At 41.8% G+C, this 25,779-nt stretch overlaps 1 protein-coding gene and 1 long non-coding RNA gene across 6 annotated transcripts in view; one reads left to right on the plus strand and one right to left on the minus strand.

Annotated features, from left to right (window-relative positions):
• Positions 1–1,686: 1,686 nt before the first annotated feature.
• Positions 1,687–11,828, minus strand: LOC114695339. 2 transcript variants are annotated; one of them, XR_003734839.2, is made up of 4 exons: positions 11,723–11,828; positions 11,056–11,177; positions 2,444–2,513; positions 1,687–2,122 (listed from the first exon to the last, which is right to left on the minus strand). It is a non-coding gene; the product is annotated as an uncharacterized LOC114695339 (long non-coding RNA). The 2 variants fall into 2 exon arrangements; XR_003734838.2 differs by having other exon boundaries at positions 11,056–11,828.
• An 18-nt stretch (positions 11,829–11,846) lies between these two features.
• Mfn1 (mitofusin 1) overlaps positions 11,847–25,779 on the plus strand; it is a 45,742-nt gene continuing 31,809 nt past the window's right edge. The window contains exons 1-5 of one of the 4 annotated variants that reach the window (XM_037206533.1): positions 11,869–11,926; positions 12,617–12,653; positions 13,977–14,095; positions 16,581–16,716; positions 20,665–20,827. In XM_037206533.1, the coding sequence (XP_037062428.1) occupies positions 13,984–14,095; positions 16,581–16,716; positions 20,665–20,827 (411 nt within the window). In that variant the 5' untranslated portion in view covers positions 11,869–11,926; positions 12,617–12,653; positions 13,977–13,983. Of the gene's footprint in view, positions 11,927–11,948; positions 12,049–12,072; positions 12,227–12,616; positions 12,654–13,976; positions 14,096–16,580; positions 16,717–20,664; positions 20,828–25,779 lie in introns of those variants that run through there. The other 3 variants (XM_028872652.2, XM_028872653.2, XM_028872654.2) reach the window with 3 other exon arrangements.

Below are 25,779 nucleotides of genomic sequence, written 5' to 3' on the forward strand. Positions count from 1 at the left end.
AACTCCCCCAAGGTACCCTCTGCCTTAAGAGTCCTACTGCTACGATGAAACACCATGACCAAAAGGAACTTGGTGAGGTGTGTATTTACTCCAGGTTACAGTTCTACATTCACAGTCCATCACAGAGGCAAGGCAAGGCAAGAACGTGGAGCAGGAGCTGATGCAGAGCCCATGGAAAAGTTATTGGTGTACTCCTTACGGCCTGCTAAGCCTGCTTTCTTAAAAACCCCAGAACCACCTGCCCAGGGATGGCACCTACCCACAGTGGACTGGGCCCTGCCACATCAACCATTAATTAAGAAAATGTACCACTGGCTTACCCACAGGTGAATCTGGTGGGGGCATTTGCTGAGATCCTCTCTTCCCAAGTTATTTTTGCTTGTGTCAAGTTGACATAAAACAGACCATCCTCTGACTGCCAGATTCATGCTGTGGCACGCACACATCCATAAACAGACACACAAGGTATTTTTAGATAGTCTTACTGTGTAGCCCTGGCTGGTAACTCCCTGAGATCCACTTGCCCATCTCCTGAGTGCAGGGATTAAAGGCGTGTGCCACCACAACAGGTCAAAAAGTAAAGAGGCTGGAGGGAGGGCTCAGCAGTTAAGAGCACTCGCCACTCTTGCAGAGGACCAGGGTTTGGTTCCTGTACTCACATCACGTGGCCAAATACTAGACACAAGGGGTCTGGTGCTCTCTTCTGGCCTGCACATATGTGGTACACCTATAGACAAGCAGACACACACACACACACACACACACACACACACACAAACACACACACAGTTTTAAAATATAAATGGAAACAACTTTTCATACTGTTAAATAAAACATTACATATCTAATTTTATTCACATTATATTAATAATAATTTTTTTTATCCTTTGGCAGGTCTGGAACTTGCTATGCAGACCAGGCTGGCCTCAACCTCATAGAGATCTGCCTGCCTCTGCCTTCTGACTGCTGGTATTAAAGTTGTGTGTGTCACCACATCTACAAGAAGAGTCATTTTGAAGAGGGATTTTGTAAAGAATTTTAAAAGTTTGTTTTCCTTTTTATTTTTATTTCATTTTATTTATTTGTTTTAGTTTTTTGAGAAAGGATTTCCTGTGTACCCCTGGCTGTCCTGGAACCATGTTTGACCAGGATGACTTCAAACTCAGAGATCTGTCTGCCTCTGCCTTCCAAGTGCTGGGATTAAAGGCATGAGCAACCAACACTAGGCTAAAGTGGGGTCTCACATAGGTCAGACTGGCAACCAGCTGGGCAACCTGGTTTTAAACCCCTGGTCTTTCTGCCTCCACCTCTAGTGCAGGGATGATAGGCATGTCACTATGCCTAGGAGTATCTCAATTGAGATAATCACTCTGCCTTCATAATAAAGCCAAGATCAGGAATTAGAATTCTTGTCACAAGGTACAATTCCTGGTGGTGGTGGGTTTCAAGGCCATGCAGGGTAGAGTTCTGAAGTCTAAGAACACTGTATTCCCACTCTTCTTGCCTGCCAAATTCTCTTTACTTTAGAGTCACTTCTTCATAATCTTGTTCTTCTGCTCCATACTTTGCTACTCTGACCTCACTAGTGTTTCCAAAGGGTTTCTTTGTTGTTGTTTTGTTTTTGCCCAGACAGGGTTTCTCTGTGTATCCAGGCTGTCCTGGAACTCACTCTGTAGACCAGGCTGTCTTGGAACTCACTCTGTAGACAAGGCTGTCCTGGAACTCACTCTGTAGACCAGGCTGGCCTTGAACCCAAGAGATCTGCCTGATCTGCCTCCCAAGTGCTGGGATTAAAGGCCTGTGCCACCACTGCTGGCTTCAAAATGATTTTAAAAGATTCAAGTTCTCCTGGCTAGCGAAGTGAGTAGCAATGAGCTAAACATGACTCCTGAACATCTCATATTGGAACTCTATCCTTTCCAATGAGATGGGTATGAGGTAAACAGGCCTTGGGAAGTGTCTCAGTTACTTTTCTATTACTGTGACAAAACACCATGCAACCTATAAAACAAAGTGGTAAATTGGGCTTATGGTTTCAGAGTTGAGAGTCCGTCATGGCTGGGCAGTGTGGCAGTAAGCAGTAGGCACATTGGCTGTAGCAGCTGAGAGCTTACATCTTGAGCTGCAAGGATGAAGCAGAGAGCACAATGAGAATGAGAGAAAGTTTATGACACCTATAAGCCTGCCCTATGGCATGTCCTCCAATAGAGCCACACCTCCTAATCACTCTCAAACATTCGACCAACTGGGGATGGGGGTGATATGTTGAACATTCTGGGTTTTAACCAGCCCCCCTGCCCTCACTGGGCAGGATTGTTTTGTCTTGGAGGAAATTGTTAAACACCACCACCTCCCCAACCCTCACAGAGCAGATGGAGGGGTGTTCTAAGAAAATGGGTTGACTCTTTTTTAAACAAGGTCTAACTCTCTCGCCCTGGCCGACCTGTAGCTCACATGTGTAGAACAGGCTCTTCTTGAACTTGCCATGCTTCTCCTGTCTTCACATCCTGAACCTGGGGTGACAGGTATACACTGTCATTTATTTGTCAGCATTATTTACTGGGAGCGAGAAAGCATGAGGTACAACGGAACCCACTATAAGAGTTTTTATTAAGGAAGGGAAAAGGTGGAGGTGGGTAGGCCTACCCAAAAGAAAGGTGCAGGAAGGTGTGTGTGGGGGGGTGCGTGCTACCTCTAGTGAGAGGGAGAGAGAGTAAGGAGCGAGGCCTGCTCTTATACGCATCTGCTCACACATGCGTATATGGGCTTACGTAGCTACGCCACGCATGCACATAGAGTACATGATCACGCTGCCTGAAGTTTACGTGACCACACTGCGCACAGATTACATAGGACATAAGGCCCTCGAGTAAATTTTGTCTGACTGCTGACAGTATATTTGCAGTCATGTGACTCTAGAAGTAGCTAGGAATAATGACATTCCACCCTTACTGTTATAAAAAGGGAGCCAGGTGGTGGCATATGCCTTTAATCCCAGCACTCAGGAGGCAGACAGATCTCTGAGTTCGAGGCCAGCCTGGTCTACAGAGCAAGATCCAGGACAGGCACCAAAACTACACAGAGAAACTCTGTCTTGAAAAACCAAAAAAAAAAAAAAAAAAAAAAAAAAAAAAAAAAAAAAGTTAGGGGTAGCAGGTGAAAGGAAATGAGAGTGCCATGTCTCTTGGAACTGCCAATGTTGTATTTTAAAGATGGCAGGAAGGAGTCACACCATACAACAGGACCCATGAAGGAAGTTTATTGAGGGGAAAGGAGTGAAGGGGCAGAGAAGGGAGCAGGGACTTGATAAGAGAAAGTAGGGTACCCTCTTTCATCTATCTGGCAGAAATTAGTCCTGTGACCCTCACCCCAAGCCACTGGAGCTCCAGGGACCAGGCAGCTACCTTTCCCTGCTCCCTCACCAAAAAAACCAACCCCTGTGAACCCAACAGCCACTGGAGCCATAAGCCCACCTTGCACCTATTGGGGACAGCTGCTCCCGGAGACAGAAGCCCCTAAGACCCATTGGACTAAGCTGCTCCCGGAGAAACAGAGCCCAACAGTACCGATTCGACCAAGAACTCCCAGTGGACCAAGACTATCAATTGGAACAAGAAAGGCACCCTCAGACACAGACACCACCTACACCGAGCAGAGGAAGAGATGAGTAGACACCACAGCAAAAATACAGGCAACAACATAAAGACCTATATGACAACATCAGAACCTAGTGATTCTACACCTGCAAGACCTGAACATACCAATGCAAAAGAAGCAGAAGAAATCAATCCTAAAAATGACTTTAAGAAGATGATAGAGGCCCTTAAAGAGGAAATGAAAAATTCCCTTAAAGAAATGGAAGAAAAAAACAAACAAAACATTGGAAGAAATCAACGAAAGCCAAAAAAAAAAAAAAGCAATTAAACAGATGAAGGAAACAGTTCAAGATTTGAAAACTGAAATTGAGAAAATAAAGGAGACACAAACTGAAGAAATGCTGGAAATAGAAAATCTGACTAAATGATCAGGAACTACAGATGCAAACATAACCAACAGAATGCAAGAAATGGAACAGAGAAACTCTGACGTTGAAGACACAATAGAGAAAATCAGTCAAAGAAAACACTAAAGCCTAAAAAGTCTTAACATAAAACATCCAGGAAATTTGGGACACCATGAAAAGACCAAACCTAAGAATAACAGGGTTAGAAGAAGGAAAAGAATACAAACTCAAAGGCACAGAAAATATACTCAACAAATCACAGAAGAAAACTTTCCCAAACTAAAGAAAGAAATACCTATGAAGATACAAGAAGCTTACAGAACACCAAATAGGCTAGATCCAAAAAAAAAAAAAGTCCCCTAGCCACATAATAATCACAACACTAAACATACAGAACAAAAACAACAAAAAATATTAAGAGCTGCAAAAGAAAAAGGCCAAGTAACATCAGAATAACACCAGACTTCTCAATAGAGACTATGAAAGCAAGAAGGTCCTGGATGATGTTATGCAGACACTAAGAGACCACAGATGCCAACCCAGACTATTATATCCAACAAAACTCTCAATCACCATAGGCGGAGTAAACAAAATATTCCAGGATAAAACCAGATTTAATCAATACCTGTCCACAAACCCAGCCCTACAGAAAGCACTAGAAGGAAAAATCAAACCTAACGAAATTAAATACACACATGAAAACTCAGGCAATAGATAATGCCACACCAACAAATACCAAAGAAGGGAAACACAACACTACCACCAAAAAATAACAGGAATTAACAATCACTGATCATTAACATCCATCAATATCAATGGATATTAATGGATATATTATTATCAATATCTCAACTCACCTATAACAGGCTAACAATGGATACGAAAACAGGATCCATTATTCTGCTGCAACAAGAAATACACCTCAACCTCAGACAGACACCACTTCAGAGTAAAAGGCTGGGAAAAGGCTTTCCAATCAAATGGACCTAAGAAACAAGCTGGTGTAGCTATCCTAATATCTAATAAAATAGACTTCAAACTAAAATCAAAAGAGATCAGGAAGGACATTACATATTTATCACGGAAAATCCACCAAGATGAAGTCTCAATTCTGAACATTTATGCCCCAAATACAAAGGCACCCATATTTGTAAAAGAAACATTTCTAAGGCTTAAATCGTACATCAAACCACACATTAGTAGTGGGAGATTTCAACACACCACTCTCACCAATGAACAGATCTACCAGACTGAAACTTAACAGAGAAATAAAGGACCTAACAGATGTTATGGCTCAAATGGACTTAATAGATATCTACAGAACATTCTACCCTAACACAAAAGAATATAACTTCTTCTCAGCACCCCATGGAACCTTCTCAAAAATTGACTACATCTCAACAGATTAAAAAAACATGGGAATAACCTTCTGTATTTTATTGGACCACCATGCCTTAAAGTTAGATTTCAACAACAACAAAAACTATAGAAAGCCTATAATCCCATGGAAACTGAAAAATGCTCAACTGAATCACCAATGGGTCAAGGAAGAAACAAAGAAAGAAATTAAAAGATTTCCTAGAATTCAATGAAAATGAAAGTACAACATACCCAAATTTATGGGACACTATGAAAGCAGTGCTAAGAGGAAAATTCATAGCACTAAATGCTCACATAAAAAAGTTGGAGAAATCTCACATTAATCACTTAACAGCACACCTGAAAGCTCTAGAACAAAAAGAAAGAAACTCACCCAGGAGGAATAGACACCAGGAAATTTAATCAAACTAAGGGCTGAAATAAATGAAATAGAAACAAAGAAAACAATACAAAGAATCAATGAAACAAACAGTTGGTTCTTCGAAAAAAAAAAAAAATCAACAAGATAGACAAACCCCTATCCAAATTAACCAAAAGGCAGAGAGAGAGAGAGAGAATCCAAATTAGCAAAATTAGAAATGAAAAGGGAGATGTAACAACATACAACGAGGAAATCCAGAGAATCATCAGGTCATACTTCAAAAACCTGTACTCCGCAGAATTGGAAAATCTGAAAGAAATAGACAATTTTCTGCATATGTACCACATACCAAAGTTAAATCAACACCAGATAAACTATGTAAATAGACCAATAAACCCTAAGGAAATAGAAACAATCATTAAAAGTCTCCCAACCAAAGAAAAGCTTAGGACCAGATGGTTTCAGTGCAGAATTCTACCAGATTTTCAAAGAAGTGCTGATTCCAATACTCTTCAAATTGTTCCACACAATAGAAACAGAAGGAATATTACCAAACTCTTTTTATGAGGCTACAGTTACCCTGATACCCAAACTACACAAAGATGCAACAAAGAAAGATTCTGTGGATATCACTCTGTATAAATAAAACACTGCTTGGCCAGTAGCCAGACAAAAAGTATAGGTGGGACTAACAGAGAGGAGAATTGAGGGAACAGGAAGGCAGAAGAGGAGACTATCTGCAGCTGCTGCCAAACAAGGAAGATGTAAGGTACCAGTAAGCCACGAGCCATGTGGCAAAGTATAGATTAATAAAAATGGGCTAAATATAAGAGTAAGAGCTAGACAATGATAGGCCTGAGCTAATGGCCAAACAGTTTAAATAATATAAGCGTCTGTGTGTTTATTTTATAAGTGGGCTGTCGGACTACTGGGGCTTGGCAGGACCAGAAGAGAAAACTCACCAGCTACAAATGGTGCCCAACGGGTTGGTGAGCTCACCAGCTACAGAAAGAGAACTACAGACCAATCGCCCTCATAAACATTGATGCAAAAATTCTCAACAAAATACTGGCAAACCGAATTCAAGAACACATCAAGAAAATTATCCACTGACCAAGTAGGCTTCATCCCAGGGATGCAAGAATAGTTCAACACACGAAAATCTGTCAATGTAATACACCATATCAACAAACTGAAAGGAAAAAAAAACACATGATAATCTCATTAGATGCTGAAAAAGCCTTTGACAAAATCCAACACCTCTTCATGATAAAGGTCTTAGAGAGATCAGGAATACAAGGAACACACCTAAACATAAAAGCCAACAGCCACCATCAAATTAAACAGAGAAACTCAAAGCAATTCCTCTAAAATCAGGAACAAGACAAGGCTGTCCACTCTCCCCATATTTATTCAATACAGTACTTGAAGTTCTAGCTAGAGCAATAAGACAAAAGGAGATCAAAGGGATATAAATTGGAAAGGAAGAAGTCAAACTTTCACTATTTGCAGATGATATGATATTATACATAAGTGACCACAAAAATTCTACCAGGGAACTCCTAACAGCTGATAAACTCCTTCAGTAAAGTGCAGGATACAAGATCAACTCAAAAAAATTAGTAGCCCTCCTATACACAAATGATAAAAGGGCTGAGAAAGAAGTCAGAGAAACATCACCCTTTACAATAGCCACAAATAATATAAAATACCTTGGGGTAACACTAACTAAACAAGTGAAGGACCTGTATGATAAGAACTTTAAGTCTCTGAAGAAACTGAAGAAGGTATCAGAAAATGGAAAGATCTCCCATGCTCATGGATAGGTAAGATTAACATAGTAAAAATGGCAATCTTACCAAAAGCAATCTACAGACTCAATGCAATCCCCATCAAAATTCCAACACAATTCTTCACAGACTTGGAAAGAACAATACTCAACTTCATATGGAAAAAACAAAAAACCCAGGATAGCTAAAAGAATCCTGTACAATAAAGCAACTTCTGGAGGCATCACCATCCCTGACTTCAAGCTCTACTATAGAGCTATAATAATAAAAACAGCTTGGTACTGGCAAAAAAAAACCGACATGTGGACCAATGGAATTGAATTGAAGACCCTGACATTTAATCCACACACATATGAACACCTGATTTTTGACAAAGAAGCCAAAACCATACAATGGAAAAAAGAAAGTATCTTCAACAAATGGTGCTGGCATAATTGGATGTCACCATGTAAAAGATTGCAAATAGATCCATATCTATCACCATGCACAAAACTCAAGCCCAAGAGGATCAAAGACCTCATCATAAATCCAGTTACATTGAACTTGATAGAAGAGCAAGTAGGAAGTACTCTTGAATGCATTGGCACAGGAGATCACTTTCGAAATATAACACTAGCAGAACAGACACTGAAAGCAACAATTGATAAATGGGACCTCTTAAAACTGAGAAGCTTTTGTAGGGCAAAAGACAAGACAAAAAGACAGCCAACAAAATGGGAAAAGATCTTCACCAAACCCCCATCTGACAGAGGACTGATCTCCAAAAGTATATAAAGAACTCAAGAAACTAGACATCAAAATACTGAAAAATTCAATTAAAAAATGGGCTATAGAGCTAAGCAGAATTCTCAAAAGAATCACAAATGGCTGAAAGACATTTAAGGAAATGCTCAACATCCTTAGTCATCAGAGAAATGCAAATCAAAACGACTCTGAGATACCAACTTACACCTGTCAGAATAGCTATGATCAAAAACACTAATGACAGTCTATGTAGGAGAGGATGCAGAGCAAGGGGAACACTCTTCCACTGTTGGTGGGAGTGCAAACTTGTACAATCACTTTGGAAATCAGTGTGGCGGTTTCTCAGAAAATTGGGAATCGATCTACCTCAAGACCCAGCCATACCACTCTTGGGCATATACCCAAGGAATGCTCAATCATACCACAAAGATACACGTTCATAGCAGCATTATTCGTAATAGCCAGATCCTGGAAACAACCTAGATGCCTGTCAACTGAAGAATGGATAAAGAAAATGTGATACATATATACAATGGAGTACTACTCAGCAGAGAAAAACAATGACATCATGAAATTTGCAGGCAAATGGATGGAACTAGAAAATATCACCCTGAGTATGGTAACCCAGACTCAGAAGGACAAACATAGTATGTACTCACTCATAAGTGGATACTAGATAGGGACACTAGGACAACTGTGGCTTATAATAAATTTTGGTTTTGCTCAATCACTGGGCAAGCTTTAGCGAAACATTTCACTATTAGGGTAAGAATATATACCACATCAAGCTGATGAAAGAATATGCTGGCTGTACTTTCAGGAGGTGAGGCCAAAATCTTTTTAGATTATGGATTAGCCTCTAGAAAAATGTCTGCCGTAAATCAAACAGTGAAGGGGAAGATGAATAAGAATCTCACACAACTTAAGTAAAACATAGCTCTCTGAACAGATGAAGATAGGTTTCTTCTGTATCCCAGAATCTAATCAATATTTATATGTGTAATTCAGCTATCATTTGACTTAAAAGGGCCTATTGGGAAATGTTATCATTTATACTATTTTCTACAGAGAAAATAATTTACTGTTTAAAATAACCCTGGGGGGTTGGGGATTTAGCTCAGTGGTAAAGCGCTTTCCTAGCAAGCACAAGGCCCTGGGTTCAGTCCTCAGCTCTGAAAAAAATAAAATAACCCTGGACTTTTGGATTATAATCTGTTTTTATGTCTAAGCTATCTGTGTATTATATTCTCCTGCAGTTATACATAAAATGCTTTTACATTTAAAAAAAAAAAAGGACCAATACTTTAAAAAAAAAGAAATTCACCCCATTTCTATTCAATAGGTTATAAGCATTTCAGTAGAAATTGCATTAAGGTCTGGCAAAACGGCTCAGTGGCCTCTGACCTCCATGTGGGCTGGACTGACCAGTCAGTTAGTTAGAAGGCTTTAAGAGCAGAACACAGGAAGAAATTGCCTCATTGTTCATGCATGCTCAAGAGTCTCCATTCTTCCTTTTCTGATATTTTAGCCAGTGTAGGTGCTTTCCGTGCCCATAAAACATTCCTTAAAATAAAGATCTTAGCTTCTGTACCACAACTGAACCACACAGCAGCACTTCTACAGCAAAGCATGAGACTGCTCTTGCTTAGTTTTAGATCTTTATTGGAAATAAATTTTGTCTTTAGTTTTTGAGACAGGTCTCTATTCCAGTCTGGCCTACCCCTTAAGGCAATCCTCCTGGCTTCCCTTCCCAGATGCTGGGGTCAGTGAGCTACCATACCCAGCTTTTTTTTTCATTTCATCATCCAGATGATGGTCTCACTATATTCCCCACAGAGTTAGAACTCCTGGGCTTGAGAATCCTTTCTGCTTCAGGCTCCTAGTAGCTACTGCTACAGGCATGCACCTCTCTTCCCCATTCTGGAAAAGACTTTTGCTACAGGGCTAGGCATGTAGCTCAGAGGTAGAGGCTTGATGCATGAGACTTTGGGTTCAATCTCTAGCACTGTTTAAAGATAAGAAAGCATTGTGTGGTATCTCTTTATAGCCAAAGTGACCTGGGAAAATATAAATCATCATTTGGGAAGCTCCCATCATCTAGTCAGCCAGAACTAAAATGAGACCTTGTCTCCATGCAAACAAACAAACATCAAATTTTGTTATTCTCTGGGCCAAAAGTTTTTCATTACACTTAATCGAAATTTCTGCAGGATGTGGTGGAGCACACACATTTATAAAACCAACCCTTAGCAGATTTCAGAATTTCAAGTTTAAGGCCCATCTGGGCTACACAGTGAGTCCTTGTCTTAAAGAAATTCATACTTCTGATCTTAGCTTTTATGATTCTACACCCGCCTTCCTTCCACCATTTATTTCTCTCACCCTCTTCTTTTCTACACTCCACCATGCTAGTCTTTCATTTCATCCACCTTACCACTGTCCTTTCTATTAGTCTTTGGGCAGTTTTCCTCCAGATATTCTCAGTAAGAGTCTGGAAAAAACATGAGAAATGACACCCTAGTCGGCTCCACCTTACTCCTTTTTCTTCTGATACTCTATTCCATTGCCCTGATTTTTTCCCCATTAACAGCAAGCACAGTCTGAAATTATCTCATCCATTGTATTTGCTTGATAGTCACCTATCCAAGAGAACCATGGTATTTATTTATCCAGCTCTTTTAGCTGTCCATCAGTGTCCTAAGCACTTTACATGCTAACCCATTCACTGTTCCATAACTCATAAAGTAGACATTTTTAGTATTTTATAGATGAGATACCTGTCATTTACAGAGATGAAATAGCTTCCCTTGCAAAAGCATCTCATTTGCTAACTCTGGAAAGGACACATGCCGTGGAAGCTCTCCTGGGAGGTGGACCATGTAGACTCTTGGGCTTCACCCTTGACCAATGAATCAAAATCAACAGCTTAACAAAATTTCCAAGTGATTCCTTTTTTTTTTTTTTTTTTTTTTTTTTTTTATCCCCACGGCAGGGTTTCTCCGCGTAGCAGCTCTGGCTGTTCTGGAACTCACTCTGTAGAGGTTGGCCTCAAATGCAGAGATCTGCCTGCCTCGGCCTCCCGATTAAAGGCGTGCACCACCACGCCCGGTCTTTAAGGTGATTCCTAACAAAGTGTAAGTCCTGGACAAGTTAACTCCCAAGTAACACCTTTCACACCCAACCCCAGGATACCAAATCAAGAGCAGAGCAATGAAGTCAAAAGTTTGGACTTTCCCGGTTAGCTTGATAAACACGCATCTCTGTGGTTTTGGGACCTCCTCGCCCCCCACCCCAACTTCGCACCCTACACCCTAAGACAACCACAGGCATCCTAGGCTCCGCTGAGCTTTGAAAACTTTGAAGGGAAAAACGAAGGGAAGGAGTTGTAAGGTAGAAGGGAAAGCGGTTAAAGCTTCTGCTTACGAGTCCATGCCCATAACAAACCTCGCCTTCTGCCCTGAAGGAAAATGGCACCCGGAATAGATGCAGTTCCGGTCTCGGAGTAACAGCCAATAGGAGAGGCGAGGAACCGGAAGTAGCCGCCACACAGCCCCTCCTTTGGGCGCCTCCCCTCTCTCGGGAGGATGAGACAGCCCGGGGGCCGTGGCGGAGCTGTGGTTGCTGGGTGACCGTCGGAGCCGGGACGGAGTGAGTGTCCGCTGGCGGGTGGGGACGCCCGGGATGACCTTCGAGCTCCGGACAGGCGGAGCGAGGGCGCCCTGACCGGCTGGGGCGGCGGGCCGGGCGGGAGCCTCGGGCGGCCTGTCCAGGTAGGAGTCCACCCGGCCGGGCCAGCTCACGGCCCACGCGGCTTCCTCTCCCCACGCACCTCCTCCGCGCCGTCAGTTCTGGAGGGATCTACCCTCCTGGTGGCCAGGGCGCTTCATTTCACGCACACCGGGGTTAGTGTGTGGTTGTCTTTGGTGTCTTTTCATAAGAAGCTTCCAGGTACAACGTCTTGATTGTTATTTTAAATTTAACATTCCTTAAAGTTTGGGGACTTCGGCTAGAAGCCGTCATGCCTCCTTTAAGTCTTGAATCCTTAATTGTGATGAAAGCTGTTGCTTTCTCAGTGTCTGTACTTCACTGTGACCTGGGAATTTTACTTTGTTTTCTACACCGTCAATTGGGAAAGTTAATAACTTAGTTATGGCTTGAGATCTTGGCTTCCTCTCCCTAACCCAGTTCCCTGATGTGCTTAAGAGTCACACGCAACCGCAGCTTAGCTACAATAGTTTCATCTTCACTCAAGGGAAATAAAGTAGGAAATGCAACCAACATTTCTGTCATTAGCCTTTACGGATTTTATATTATTTATTTACATATTCATTTTTCCAGAACCAAGGAATAAACCTTCACAGGTCTCACATTCCAGGTAAGTGCTTTACCACTGAGCCACTACACACACACACACACACACACACACACACACACACACACACACACGACCCCAACCCGTTTCTAAACTTTTCATTTTGAGACAGGGTCTTACTAAGTGGCCCAGGCAAGCCTGCAACCCACTGTTGGACCTTGAATTTGCAGATTTTCTTGCCTTAGCCTCCTGAGTAACTGAATTACAAGCAGCGCTAGGGGAGGTAGATTTCACCTGTTCTAGTAAGAGGTCATTCAAGAGTATTCTTCAGTTTCTGACTAAAATGATTTCTTTAAATAAATTTCCTAAAAAAATTAACTTAAAGGCATTCGGTCTGTTTGGTCAGGTTAGTTTTTGCCATTAGGGAATTGAGACACAAACTGGCAGGGATTAGAATACTTATGATTTTAAGACATATTTTTTTGTTTTGTCTTTTTTTTTTTTTTTTTTTTTTCTTAATGAATATACTGTTCTTAGTGCCCTTGGAGGTCAGAAGAGGGCGTCAGATCCCCTGGAACTGGAGTTACAGATGGTTGTTACAGAGTAACCCGATTGAGGCCTCCTGAAGATCAACAAGTGATCTTAACTACTGAGACATCCCCAGCCCCAGAAATGTGCACATTTTTATCCTATGTTTTTTGAAGTTACATTTGATTTATGTGTGGGGATGTTGGAATTTGTGTTGGAGGCAGAGAACACCTTACTAGAGTTGGTTCTCTCCTTCCATCTGTGGGTTTCTGGGCATTGAACTCAGGCTTAGCAGTAATCGCCTTTACCCATTTCGAAGGTCCCAGAGTGTTTTTGTTTGATTGGTTTTGTTTTAAACTAGGTCTCCTGCTTCAGCCTCCTCATTGCTGGGATACACAGCTTCCTTATTACTCAGTTTATTTTTATTTTTTTATTATTTCTTAAAAATGACTTTTTTTCTTTTTTAGTAATTTTTATTTTATGTGTATGGGTACTGTGGCTGCATGTAAGTCTGTGTGCACCATGTGTGTGCTTGGTGCCTGTGGAAGCCAGAGGAGGGCATCAGACCCCCTAGAACTAGAATCATAGAGCTACTATGTGGGTGCTGAGAATTGAACCAGAGTCCTCTAGAAGAGCAGCCAGTGCTCTTAACTGCTGAACCACCTCTTCAGACCCTTATAATTCAGTTTAATTAGAGCTTTGGCAATGAGGAAAGCCCTGCTATGTTATGTTGTCCAAGTCGAATTGGATTTCCTGGGCTCAAGTGTACCTCCTGCCTCAGCCTGCCCCATAGCTGAGACTCCAGGCGTGCCTCACCCAGAGGCTAATTATTACTTTTCTCACCTTTTCCCACCCTAGGTGCATAATGGCAGAAACCGTGTCTCCACTGAAGCACTTTGTGCTGGCAAAGAAGGCCATCACTGCCATCTTTGGCCAGTTGCTGGAGTTTGTTACCGAAGGGTCACATTTTGTTGAAGGTTGGTACCTCTTAAAATTTCCACAATTACTGTTGAAAATATATACAAGTGTTTTATTATTTCAACTTTAGTTCTTTATTTTGTTTTATTTCTTTTTTTGAGATCAGGCTGGCTTTGAACTGGCTCTGTAGCCAAGAATGGCTTTAAACTCCTGATCCTCCTGCCTCTGCCTCCTGACTGCTGGGTTTACAGGTGTGTGCCTTGCTCAGGTTTAGATGTTGAAGTCACATTGTTCTGTATTCTGAGAACAGTACCATAGTGAGTAAAAGCAATTTCACAGTTAAGAAATACTAGTCTGAATGTTTAATTATGAAATTTAAAATGTCTATAATCCTCATAAAACCAGTAGGTAAGTTAGAAGCAAACTCATTTTAAAGGCACTGTGAAGATAAGTAACTTGCCCCAAGGTCACAAAGCTAGGATCCGCCTACAATCCGGCAGTCTGTATGCAGCCATTACATTTGTCTCCGCCACGATTTGTCCTTGAGCAATTTTAGAATCTCAGGCTAATCTCTTCTCTCACATGAGATGTAGTTGCTTTGGGAAAGGATAAATATTTTCCTTTCGTTTGTGTAACTGCTCAAAGGTAGCCTCAATTGTTTTTTCAGGATATAGTAATTTAAAGAGAACTATTGGAATTTCTTCAGGTTCTTAGGATATCTGTGTTTTGGGTTTACAATGAAAAGTGAGGAATTCTTAGATTATTTCCAATGCATTGGGGAAGCATTTCATCTCTTGGTTGAAACAAACATTTCCTCACTTGTTCCTTTAAATCTCCCTCACCAGATTTTGAGCTCCTTAGGCCTGGAACTTTGATTATCTCCAATTCCAATTATCACATAGCCCAAGTTTCATTGAATGGGAAAATAAAAAAGTTTATTTCCAGTTTTGGAAGACTTTGAGCCAACACAGTGACTTTTGGAAAATACCGTTTCCTAAAGTTAATAGGGAATAAAACTGAAGTTGAATGTAGTATTATCTTTTTTGAAGCCTGTCAATTATAGCCTGAACATATGCTGCGAGTTAGTGAAAAGGCAGTATTAGAATCTGAATTTTTTTTGACTTGTTCTAAAATTTCCAGGGGTGGGGAGGGGAAACATAAATCAAAAAGTATAAAATGAGAAACAACAAGAAGTATAATATGTAAGGTAAGTATTTAAGAATCACAACCTTGGGCTGGGCAGTGGTGGCGCACGCCTTTAATCCCAGCAGAGCCAAGCGGGTCTCTGTGAGTTCAAGGCCAGCCTGGTCTACAGAGTGAGATCCAGGACAGGCACCAAAACAACAGAGGAACCCTGTCTTGAAAAAAACAAACAAAAAAATCACAACCTTGGCTTGGTGGTACAGGTCTGTAGGATCAGGAGTTCAAGGTCCTTAGCTACATGGCGAGTTCAGTGCCAGTCTTTCCATTATTCACCAGTTGTAAATGCTTTATTAATGTACTTGAAATGTAAAATGAGGTGCGAAAAGCTTAAGCTTAATCACTTGAACACTGAGTTAGTTCTAAGTGTCTCCATGTCTTATCTTCAAAAAGAGGCAAAAAGACAGTATTAGTTTCCTCTCCTATTACTAGGATGAGAAAACAGTGACTGTTTCTTTTTCTTTTTTCTTTCTTTTTTTTTTTTTTTTTTTTTTTTTTTTTGAGACAGGCTTTCTTTGTGTAGCTCTGGCTGTCCTGGAACTCACTCTGTAGACCAGGTTGGCCTCAAACTCACAGAGATCCGCCTGCCTCTGCCTCACAAGTGTTGGGATTAAAGATGTGTGCCACCACCACCAGGCTCATTTTGCTCCTTTTCAAACCCGTGATCTTGGAACTTCCTCTGTCCTTGGTTATGGTTATGTGGATAGGTCCCCTGGTTCTGATAAGCCCAGCTTCTGCTTCAATCTGTAAATCTTTCTCTCTGCCTTTTCTTACTGGTTGGACTGTTGTATCCCTTCCCTGAGGGAATCAAGCTGTAAAGTGACAAGGAGCGAGGGCTTACCTAGCTCACAGACTGAACCCTGTCTTTGTATCTGAGAGGTAGGAACGTTACAGTTCAGTATGTGGAACTCCTCTCCAGTTCAGGATTGACTTGAACAAAAGTAGATGGCTAGTAGGTTCTCATTTCTCTCTTTAAAACAGGATTTTTGTTTTACATATGGTTTGTAATTTTGAACACTAGATAAATAGTAAATAATCCCTCTCACCAAGTCCTTGAAGTCTTCAATATTTTTGAAATTCTTTCAGGCAGGATAGTTATCACAGTGGGCACTCAGCTTTTACCAGATATTCAAGGTTGTCGCTTAGCGGTAGAGCGCCTGCCTTGCGTGTATGAGGTCCTAGACTAACTACCTGACACACGCATCCTAAAAAAAAGAAGAAATAAACCAACTACTCAGATTTTTCAAGTGATATGTTAGTGTAGAACAACCCAAAATGCATACAGTTGTATAATTAGCAGAATTCATTTATATCATTTTTTCTAATTCTGTTTGAACTTTGCAGCAACATACAGGAATCCGGAACTTGATCGAATAGCAACTGAGGATGATCTGGTGGAAATACAGGGCTACAGGAACAAGCTTGCTGTCATTGGGGAGGTGCTGTCACGGAGACATATGAAAGTGGCGTTTTTTGGCAGGTAAACCTTTATGATTCCCCTGGGTGAGCTGCACTGGCCAGCTTTTCATTCTCATATCTCAACCGCGTCTGGTGTTTCATTGGGTTGCATTTTTCTCTCTTCCCCAAACAGCTTCTCCTTAGGTTAAGTATTGCAGCTCTTACCTTGTCCCTCTCCTGAATGAACGTGAAGCTTTGTGAGAGCTGGTGTACGTTCTCTTCTAAGGACTCTCATCTCTTAAGGGTTGGCTTTTAGTCAGTTAGAAAGATGGAGAGATGGGTAACAAAGAACATGATGAGTAGTTTTCTTTTTTCTCCTTGAGAAGGTTTCACGTAGCCTAGGCTGGGCTCCAGTTTGCTATATAGCCGGGGCTGCCTTGAATCCTGACTTGTGCCACCATATCTAGGTGCTGAGTTATTTTTCTAGGTTCATATTGATTATTTTATTTTAATTTTCTTGAGGCAGGGCTTTCACTATGTATCCTTGGCCATCCTGGAACTTGCCATGTAGACAAGGCTGGTCTTGAACTCACAGAGATCTGCCTGCCTCTGCTTTGTGAGTGGAGTAGTAGGATTAAAGACCTGTGCCACCACTCATGGATTATTAAGGATGTCTTCCAGAAGACTCAACTCATGATTCCCAGAGGAAGATGTCAGTGAGTCTAGGTGATAGAGTGATCTTTGTCACATCTGATACACTCATCTAACCATCAGGTGTTGAACTGGAGATGTGGCCTGTGATCAAAGCCTGCCTAGTTGCACGAGGCCCTGGCTTGATCACCATCATTGCAAAGGAAAAGGACAGTTAACTCCCTGCTCACTGTGTGTGTGTGCTCTGTTCAGCCCTAGGGACACAAGGACAGATGACTAGCCCTATACTTCTTGTCTCAACTATCTTTTTAATTTTTTAGCCAGTAATGGCATCATTTATTTATTTACTAAACTCATGCCATGGACTCACGCTGTTTCTCACTAAGGCTTTTGCAGTTGTAATTGTTGGTGCCTAGATCACTCTTCATGTCTCACCCAAATGGTACTGCCTCAGAAGGCTTTCCTGGCTCCTACAGCTGAAACATTCCTTCTCAGATGCTATTGTTTATTTAGTTTGCTCTTTTGAGCCAGGGTAGCCAAAGGTAGCCGTGAACTGATTCTCCTGTGTTGGCTTCCCAGGTCAGTTCTGTGTTTCATTCTGTTTCTAGGAGTAATAGTATTGTGGTGGTGCTAGGGGCTGAACCAGTCTGCATCATGTGCTAGGCAGGCATTCAGTCACATGGCTTCCTCTGCAGCCAATTCTATTCTTGAAGTGTCCTGTTAAAGTCCCTCTAAGCCTTTCACAGTGTCCTATCCTTTTGTTTTACTCTCTGCTGCTTCTACTTGGCACAGTATTCTCAGTCCTTACACAAGTTTAGAGAGAGGCAGCTCCATGAATAGGCTTCACCTAAGATTAGGGTGAAGTGGTAGGAAGAGACCTGTAGATGGTGGTGACTGATGTCTTCCTTGAGGCTAAGAGAGGAACACGTGGTCCCTGACTTACAGTGGCTGACTTCACTCCCTGCCCATACATGATGTTGTGGAAGCAATACACACTCGTATGTAGGGTGTGGCTGGGAACCACGGTTCCTAGTCACGTGATCACTCAGCTGTAATGTAGGGGAGGCCAGGAGAATCTGTATTTCTACAACATAATTTCAACTTGCCTATAAACCCGTCATTAACTGAGGAGTAAGCTTTGGCTAGGAGCTGGCCCCAGAGCCCATTTCTTGCAGAGAGTGGTAAATGGAAAGGGAGAGAGAGACCATAATGTGTTTGGAGAACTGTAAGTTAGGTTTGAGATACTCGGGAACATTAGCACCGCGAGGGAAGAGAAGTGGTCCTGTTTGCTGAAGACCTCACAGAGCACGCTAAGTTCTGTATACTTTATGCTTTGAAAGGTAAAATGAGAGGATATAGCGTTAACAGTTACAGTGTTGGTTGTGGAGCGCAGAGGATAGATTGGATGGGAATAGGAGGTAGGAAGTGAGAAACTTGAAGATCCTAGTTTGCATGGTTAGACAGGAAGGGTTGATAAGAGATATAAAAGAGTAACTAGGGACCAGGAGCCACACAATGATTAAGAGTACTTGCTGTTCTTGAAGAGGACCAGGGTTCAGTTCCCAGCACCCACATAGTGGCTCACAATTCCCTATAACTCCAGTTCCAGGGGATCCAGTGCCCTGTTCTAGCTTCCATAAGCAGTACATGCACAAGGTACACACACTGATAAGCAGGTCCACACACATACATGTAAATAAAAATAAGGTAGCCTAGAAATTATTTAGAGAGGTGAGAGTCACAAATTACCTGGTTGGTTGAGTGTCATTTATTGTGGTAGGTTTGTGAACAGGTGTTTGTGTTCCTGTGATGTAGATGTGTATTGTTGGTGCTTATTTAAATAAATTTTTCCAAACTGCCAAGTTGGATACTTGAAATTGCAACCTAGGCAAATTCTAGGAAGTTTCGAAATTATTGACTGATGTTGGTAATTGCGATCTGGGGAGTTGGTGGGATTATGCACTGGGAAAAGGAAGAGTAATAGCAAGATGGAGAGAAGAGGAACCGTCCATGAAACAGAGATGCCACACAGGTCAGGAAAACCAGGAGTAATTGGGATGCTAGAGCAGATGTGTATTTGGCATTCGTGTCCCTTCCTATCACAGACTTGCTAAAACCCTTAGAATTTCCTGAGTGATAGGAATAGCTTTTATTATTTGTAATAAGCTCCTTTGATCATACTTGGATTTATGCTAATGAGCCTGAGTGAGATAGGGTAGCCCTTAGATAATTTTAGGTTAGGGCTGGTCACTAAATGATTTCAGAATTGGAAGTTTTGAGTTCTCAGGAGGTAGGTGGCTGGTGGCTGAAGATAAAAGCTTTATAAAAGCAGATTCATACATGGTGGTACATATCTGTGATGCCAGTATTGTTAGGCACAGGAGGAGGATACCTGTGCTTGGGTGTAACTTTATAGTCTGATTCTGTAATTCATAATGTACCTGAGGGCTTGGTATTATTGGTATTCTCCCAGATTCTGAAAGGGGTAGGGAACCCAAACTAGTTTTGAGAATCACTGCTGGGCAGTGGTGCCACATACCTTTAATCTCAGCACTCTTGAGGCAGAGGCAGTTGAATCTCTGAGTTTGAGACCAGCTTGGTCTACAGAGTGAGTTCCAGGACAGTCAGGGCTACACAGAGAAACGCTGTCTCAACAAACAAACAAACTTCCATATTTCAGTGTACACACCAATTCTTAGTTCAGACAGGACACAGTGGAGACAGCCTGTCTTTGTTCCTGAAGATTGAGGTTGCTCGATACTGGAGGGTGAGATGATTGGATGTCTTCCCTCTCAGGTCTGGTGCTGGGCCCGAGTGACTTGGAGATTCAGCTGGCATGCCTTGCCAGTCCTCCCATCAGCTTGACTTAACCGTGGCACAGCAGTCAGTGTAGTTGACCTCTTCTTCTGTGGCAAGATTCCCAGTGCATGTGGCCCAGTAAACAGGAAGGAGCTGCATTGCCTTTTATGTTCAGCCTTGGAAGCCACCCAGTGTCACTTGGGAAGCAGTCACAGTCCAGCCTAGATTGAAGATGGGACATTAGACTTCATCTGGGAATAGGAAATGTACCACAGAATTTTGATGTTTGTTTTCAAATTGCCACATTTTTCTAGCACTTTATCTTCTCTAAATGTATGCTGCTAATATTTAACAGCACTTGTCTGTCTGCCTTATTTGCCTGTGTTGTTGTTTTTTTTCTTTACTTTGTCTTGTGCAGCTGAACTGGTACTCATGTCTCTACCTCCCAAGTTCTAGATTACAGGTGTGTGTGCTCCATGGTCTCTTTTATAAAAGGTGCTGTCTGTGAAGCTGAGCTGTGGAAGTGTTGGTTCGAGCCCAGTGAAGCATGTTTTGACCCCTTGTTTTGCATGTTCCTCAGGACGAGTAGTGGCAAGAGCTCTGTCATCAATGCAATGCTGTGGGATAAAGTTCTCCCTAGCGGGATTGGCCACACAACCAACTGCTTCCTGAGTGTCGAGGGAACCGATGGAGATAAAGCCTACCTTATGACCGAAGGGTCAGATGAAAAGAAAAGTGTGAAGGTATACTACCCAACCCATAATGCACCTGGAAATACCTTGCAGTTGTAAGATTTTGTAGGATGTCCACATGGCTAGGCATGGAAAAACTAGTGATACTCACTTTGACAGCTTGCAAAGCCATTGCTAATATTTTGAGTTCTAAAAGTATTTTCCTGAGAGATAAATTACTGGAAGTATAAAATTGGTAACTTAGTTTTCCTGGGGTATGGGGGTGATAGAACCCAGGGCCTCATGCATGTTAGGTAAACTCTGCCACTAGCCCTGTCCGTAACCTTAAATAAAAATAGGATTAGGTCTTTATTTTATTTTTATTTTTATTTTATGTGTATGAGTGTTTTGCCTGCATTTATGTCCACCAGGTGCATGCAGTGCGAGCAGGGGACAGAAGAGGACGCTGGATCCCCAGAACTGGAGTTAGAGACTTGTGAGCTGCTCTGTGGGTGCTGGGGCCTAAACTTGAGAGCAGTTCCAGAAGAGCAGCAGTGCTCTAACCCCCAAGCCATCTTGAGCGCCCAGATTAAGAGTTTTCTTTAAAAACTGATTTAGTAAGAAGAAGTTATTGTTGGAAAATTGCTGTTTAATCTTTTTAATCTTTTTTTTTTTTTTTTTTTTTTTTTTTTTTAGTTGAGATAGGTTCTCACTATGTTGATATTTCTGGCTTAAAATTCTCCATATAGATCACACTGGCCTTGAACTCACAGAGATTTGCCTGCCTCTGCCTTCTGAGTACTGAGATGTAAAGACATGTACCATCATGTCTGACCTTTGTCCTTTTTCAAAACTTGACTTAAATTCTTTTACCTTAGGAAAAGTTACTAAGCATACTCATGAGTAAATGCAGATTTCTGAGACAAGGGCCAGTGGCAATTTTAGGTCCTTACACATGGTAGCAAGAGTTTAATTCCTGAGCTGTGTCCTTAAATTTCTTTATAAAAATTATGGGGTTTTATTACATTTGTTTTGTGCATATGTGTGTTTGTGTATTCACATGTCTTGATGTGCATATGGAAGTCAGAGAACAACTTGTGGGAGTCAGCTTGCTCTTTCCACAGTGTGGTCCCGGCAAATGACTCTTACCCACTGAGCCTTGTTTTATAAACTTAATTCAGTGTTGCTGTACTGCTTCAGCCAACAAAAGAATAAAATGCCAAGAAACTAGAACATTTGTTGTTAACTTTGGCCTGATAGGATTTAGAAAGACATTGTTTGTCTTTAGTACCTTTTGGACCCAGGCTAAGGAGGTGCTTTACTGCTGATCCTTATCTTACCCAAGTATTTATGTGTGTGTCCTTGTGTGCATGCATGTGTGAATGCATGTGTGTGCATACAACTATGCACATGCCTGTGGACCTCAGGAGTTGATGTCAGATGTCTTCCTCAGCTACTCTCCACTTTCTTTTCTGTGATATAGTCTCTCATTGAATGGGAATCACTGATTCACCTAGCTGGCATGCCAGCAAATGCCTGTCTCCATCTCCCTCTCAGTGGAATTACTAGCATGCAGTGGTATGCCCATCTTTAAGTTGAGTATTGGGGATCAGAACTCAGGTCTTCATGCTTGTATAGGAAGCATTTTATAGAGCCTGTCTTCCAACCTCTTTTTACGAGGGCTTTATTTTGTAGTCTGTACTGGCCTTAAATTTTAGAACCTCCTGGATAGTCAGTCTCCTTAGTGCTAGGATTTCCAAGTGTGCCACCACACCTAGTCATAGCCACCTTAAATAGAAAGATCACAAACACAAAAGTTTTGAAGATCCATACCTCTGTGTGAATGTGTACATGTATACTGAGAATTGAATGTTAGACTCTACATTCTAGTCAGATGCTGTGCCATGGAGCTGCATTCCCAACTCCGCGCTATTTCTGGTTTTGGTAAACTGTAGGTGAGGTCATTAGTTTAGTTTTATGAGCTTGCGATATGACCTGGATTAAGTTGTCAGTCTGTTATTCACTTTCGTGGATGGTGCACACCCTTCAAATTAGTTATGAGAGGAGAAAATGAGATATTATGAGAATATTCCTCAATCTTAAAATTTATTATTTTTTTGAGACAGGGTCTTCCTCAATCTGAAAATTTGTTATTATTTTAAGACAGGGTCTCATTATGTATCCTTGACTGACCTGAAATTTTCTGTGTAGACCAGGCTGGCCTCTAACTTACAGAGATGCCCTGCCTTTGCCTCTCGAATGCTAGGATTAGGCGATACCCTTTAAACTTCTGACACACAATTAAAGGTATTTCTTAGTTACTTTTCTATTGCCATGTAAAACACTATTACCAAGACAGTTTATAGAAGAAAGAGATTATTGTTTATTGTTTCAGAGTGAGTTCATGACCATCATGGCAGGAGACGTGGCAGTGGGCAGGCAGGGCCAGTGCTAAGACAGGGGCTGAGAACTCACATCTCCCCTGCAAGCAGGAGGCAGAGAGAGCTAACTGGGAATGCGGAGGGGTTTTGAAACCTCAAGCCCATCCCTAGTGACATACCTCCAACAAGTCCACACCTTCTAATCTTTCCCAAACATTTCCACCAACTTTAGAGCAGGCATTCAGATTTATGAGCCTCTGGGGGCTATTCTCAGTCAAACCACCCCAGGCACTACTGCTACTTTGTAGTTAAGACTTTTTGCCAAATTTGAGTTTGAATTATTTGTGTTGAATCATTTGAGTCTTGGGAAACTTTACTGTGTGATATTTATGGACATGATAATGTTTTTCCTCTCTGTGCTCTCTGCTTTAGGTTCTCTTTCTTCAATGTTTTTTGTTTCTCTCCCCTGCTCCCAAACGGACATGACCCCAAGGGGTGGCTCCCTTTAAGATAATAAACCTTTAGTCCTGTACGTGATATTTGACTTAGAAATGAATATGAACACAGCCATAATAGCTCATACCTCATTGAGTACTTGCCTTCTCACAAATACTGTTCTGTGTTTTCAACACTAAAAAGAACTCACACCTTAAAAGAACAAAAAGGATGGACATAGTGATGGGCTAATGCAGAGGCAGGCAGATCTCTGAGTTCCAGGCCAGCATAGCGAGACCCTGTCATAAAATAAAACCCTCAGACCTCATCACAATTCTGTTGGATATTTTATTTTCTATAGTTTTCTTTTTAAAAATTTTTAGAAAGTTTTGTTTTATATGTATGAGTATTTTGCCTGCATGCATGTCTGTGTACCATGTATGTGCCTGGTGCCTGTGGAGGTCAGAAGAGTGTGTAGATCCCCTGGAACCGGAGTTACAAATGGTTGTGAGCCACCATGTGGGTGCTGGGAACAAACCTCAAAAACAAGTGCTCTAAACTGCTGTGCCATCCACTTTGTTTTATTTTTAAATGTGTGTGTGTGTGTGTGTGTGTGTGTGTGTGTGTGTGTGTGCCTGCCCACATGTCTGCTTGTACACTCACTCAGAAGTGTCAGTGGTGGTGAGAATAGGGGGATGTGTGGACATGGGTCAGTGATGGAGGAGGCCAGAAGAGAGCTGGGGTTAAAAGCAGTTGTGAGACACACCAGTGTGGGTGCTGGGAACCAAACTCTGGTCTTCTGCCAGAGCAGTGCCCACTCTTAGCCGCAGAACCGTCTTCCCAGCCCTGTGTTTTCCCTCATCTTGTTTGTTTGTGGTGCTAGGGAGCTAACTCGGGGTCTTGTGTTAGGAAGTGCTCACTGAGCCACTGCCAGCCTTTAGGATCTTGATTTTATAAATCCTGTACTAAGATTGCCGTATAGGCTTATACATCTATCATAGCATTTATCAAAGCAAGCCATATTAAAAACAAACAGATAGGAACTTGGAGAGATGGTTCTGCGCTTAAGATCACTGGCTGTCCTTCCAAGGGACCCAGGCGGCATTCCTAGAACACACATGGTGGATCATAACATCTGTAACTCCATTTTCAGGTGACTGGCACCCTGAGCACTAAGCTTGCAGGTGGTGCACTAAACAGCCATGCACATAAATAAACTAAAACACCCGTTAACCAGTGTCTAACACCGTCACTTTTCATTTCAGCCTCACTCAAGACTTTGAGTGTAGTTGAAAAATAGATGTTTCCCTATCCCCTTGTGTTTTGTGGGTGTGTATGGGTTTTGTTTCTGTGTATGTCTGTGTATTACATGGATGCATTGCCTGTTGAAGTCTGAAGAGGGCTTCCGATCCCTTGGGATTGCAGTGGGTGGGTGGATGCTAGGAACCAAACCCAAGTCCTCTGGAGGAGCAGCTAGTGCTCTTAACCTCTGAGCCATCTCTGCAGCCTCTGCCACTTTATCTTATTAAAGAATATATGTAGTTATATATAGTACGAGCTGGCCTTGAACTGGCTATGTAGCCAAGTATGACTTTTCTACCTCCCCCATGCCACCACATGCTGTTTATGCAGTGCTGATAGAGCATGGGAATGGACATGCACTGTACCAGTCCATCCACATTCCTAGGCTTAAAATAGATGCGTTTAGTAACAACTATAGTGGTATGTGTGCCATGTCCTTTCCTTAACTTCTTTTCTAATTTTGCTTTAAGTCCCTTGTGCTGTTTATTGAACACACATATGAGTTCTACTAAATGATGTACACTGGTTTCATTTGTTAATATACCTGAGAAGTTATCTTGAGAACTAGAAATGGTTTGGGATTTCAGGGACAAGGGTTTTGTGAATTACTGCCTGATGAGGAAAAAAACAAACTGGAAAGACAGATTTGGCTTTGCCTCACAAATGTGAGTATGGTGCCTCACACCTGTAATCCTAGCACTCAGGAAGCTGAGGCCTGAGGATAGCCATGAATTTGGGGCCAATCCTGGCCAGATGCATGACCTCCCTTACTTCAGTGGGGTGTTTAAATTGATTTAGTACCACTTCTTCTAAATGATTTTCCCCATTATAGCTAAGCAGTCACCTTTATTTCAGAAGAACCAGAAAATACAAATTTGCAAAAACAGCAGCCTCCATAACTCATCC

The sequence above is a fragment of the Peromyscus leucopus genome, chromosome 6 (assembly GCF_004664715.2).
Source record: "Peromyscus leucopus breed LL Stock chromosome 6, UCI_PerLeu_2.1, whole genome shotgun sequence".
NCBI classification, from domain to species: Eukaryota; Metazoa; Chordata; class Mammalia; order Rodentia; family Cricetidae; genus Peromyscus; species Peromyscus leucopus.